The sequence below is a fragment of the Colobus angolensis genome, unplaced genomic scaffold (assembly GCF_000951035.1).
Source record: "Colobus angolensis palliatus isolate OR3802 unplaced genomic scaffold, Cang.pa_1.0 Scaffold66, whole genome shotgun sequence".
NCBI lineage: Eukaryota > Metazoa > Chordata > Mammalia > Primates > Cercopithecidae > Colobus > Colobus angolensis.
Window position 1 is genome coordinate 1,700,765 of NW_012120265.1, and position 1,899 is coordinate 1,702,663.

Here is a 1,899-nt window from a genome sequence, read left to right on the forward strand (position 1 = left end):
AAAAAAAAAAAAAAAAAGGAAGAGTTATTACCAAGAATCATAACTCAGAGCATGGGCAGAAGGAAGTGGATAGACTTCCATTCAGAAGCTCCTGTGTTCAAATCCTGGACCCATCCATAAATATACAAGGAAGGAAGGAATGAATGAAAGGTGGACAAATAGGCCTTTCAGCCCATTCCAAAAGACTTTACCGTATCCCTTTTCAGATGCCCCAGCCTTGTGTTGCACAAGGCCAGGGCCCCAGAGAGGCCTCAGGCTTCCAAAAGTTTCCAGCTTTGTAGGGGAGATAGTGCCCAACACAGACACTCTCACTGCTATTACTGCTCACAGCAATAACAGAAGAAATCGCAGGCAGGCGAGACACAGGGAAGGGAGCCAAGGGGGAGGGACAAGGATAGAGGAAGGATGCCAGAACCAAAAAGAGAGAGAGGAAGTGTAGTGCAAGAATGGTAGACGGCACGTGGCCAGTGGCTGTTACACACTGGCCAGGGAGGAAGTTGGGCTGAACAACCCAGATAATAAATGGCAGCGGGAGGCTGATTCTCCTTCCCAGATCTTTCCCATTTCTGCCCTGCTTTGCTTTGCATAGTCCCAGAGATGGGGAGCTCACTCCTGAGGAAGGCGGTTCAATCTTTCCTGGGCATGGGCCACTGTCCAAAAGTTCCATCCAAAAGTTCCAAGCAAGATGATTTGTCAAGTAGTAGTCAAAGGGCTAAAGGGGGCCAGGTGCAGCAGCTCACGCCTGTAATCCCAGCACTTCGGGAGGCCAAGGCAGGAGGATCACTTGAGGTCAGGAGTTCGAGACCAGCCTGGCCAACATGGTGAAACCCCATCTCTACTAATTAGCAGGTTATGGTGGTGGGCGCCTATAATCCCAGCTACTTGGGAGGCTGAGGCAAGCGAATCACTTAAACACGGGAGGCAGAGGTTGCAGTGAGTTGAGATCGTGCCATTGCACTACAGCCTGGGCAGTAGAATGAGACTCCATCTCAATAAAACAAAACAAAATAAAATAAAAGGGCTAAAGGGGATTATCTGGGGAGAGAGTGGTATCCAAGTGTGCAGCACAGGCAGTCCCTTGCACAGGCTGGATCGAGAGTGAGACCCACTTGGGTTCAAACCTGCTCTACCACTTAGAAAGGCTTGGTGACTTCATCCCTCCAAATCTCAATTTCCTCTCCTTTCCTCTGAAAGTGACCACAGTAACTGTGCCTACCTCATCGCTTTGTGCTTGTATGTAATGAGCTAATGCAATAAAATGCTTGGCGCACAGGAGGTGCAGAATAACTGTTGCCCTGCTCCAGGTAGGCCCAGAGTGCTCCAGTTGTGTTCCAAACACACATGTACTTTCTTACCTCTAAAAGTACGTGCTGTAAACCTTTGCACGTGCTGTAAACTTCTGCCTCAGGTTCTCTTGCCCCACCACCCACACAAGGCAAACTCCTACACATCCCTTAAAGCCCTACCTACAAGATAGAGCTCTTTTCTCTGTTCAAGCCCTCACCTAGAGAGCTGGGACCATCCATAGGCGCCGGGTTCTGATCCGGCCTACTGTCATGTGATGTGAGTTCCTGGGGGGCAGGAATTGTGACCTACATGCACCAGGCACGCGATCAAAGCTTGTTCAATTAAAAAAAAAAAAAAGTGAATGAATGGTCACTTGGGAGAGGCGGCTCCCAAGCGGACACCCAGGAGTCCGCCAACCCCTTTAGCGCCTGCATCCCTTGCTCTCCACGACCTCAAAATGCCTGTAGGTGGTCGACAAAAAGAGGCTGGGAGGGGGTGGTTCCGGGCGGGGTCTTCAGCCCTTCCGGTGCGGCCCCTTTAAGAGGCGGGGCCTGCGGGGCGGGCGCTGAGAACGCCGGGGCGGCCCGAAGATGGCGGCGGTGACTGGGTCTG

At 51.4% G+C, this 1,899-nt stretch overlaps 1 protein-coding gene across 1 annotated transcript in view; it reads left to right on the forward strand.

Annotated features, from left to right (window-relative positions):
- Window positions 1-1,877: 1,877 nt before the first annotated feature.
- MAP1S (microtubule-associated protein 1S) overlaps window positions 1,878-1,899 on the forward strand; it is a gene marked incomplete at its 3' end in the record, with an annotated part of 15,960 nt that continues 15,938 nt past the window's right edge. Inside the window, exon 1 of the mRNA XM_011925909.1 lies at window positions 1,878-1,894. Coding sequence (XP_011781299.1) covers window positions 1,878-1,894 — 17 coding nt within the window. The remainder of the gene's footprint in view (window positions 1,895-1,899) is intronic.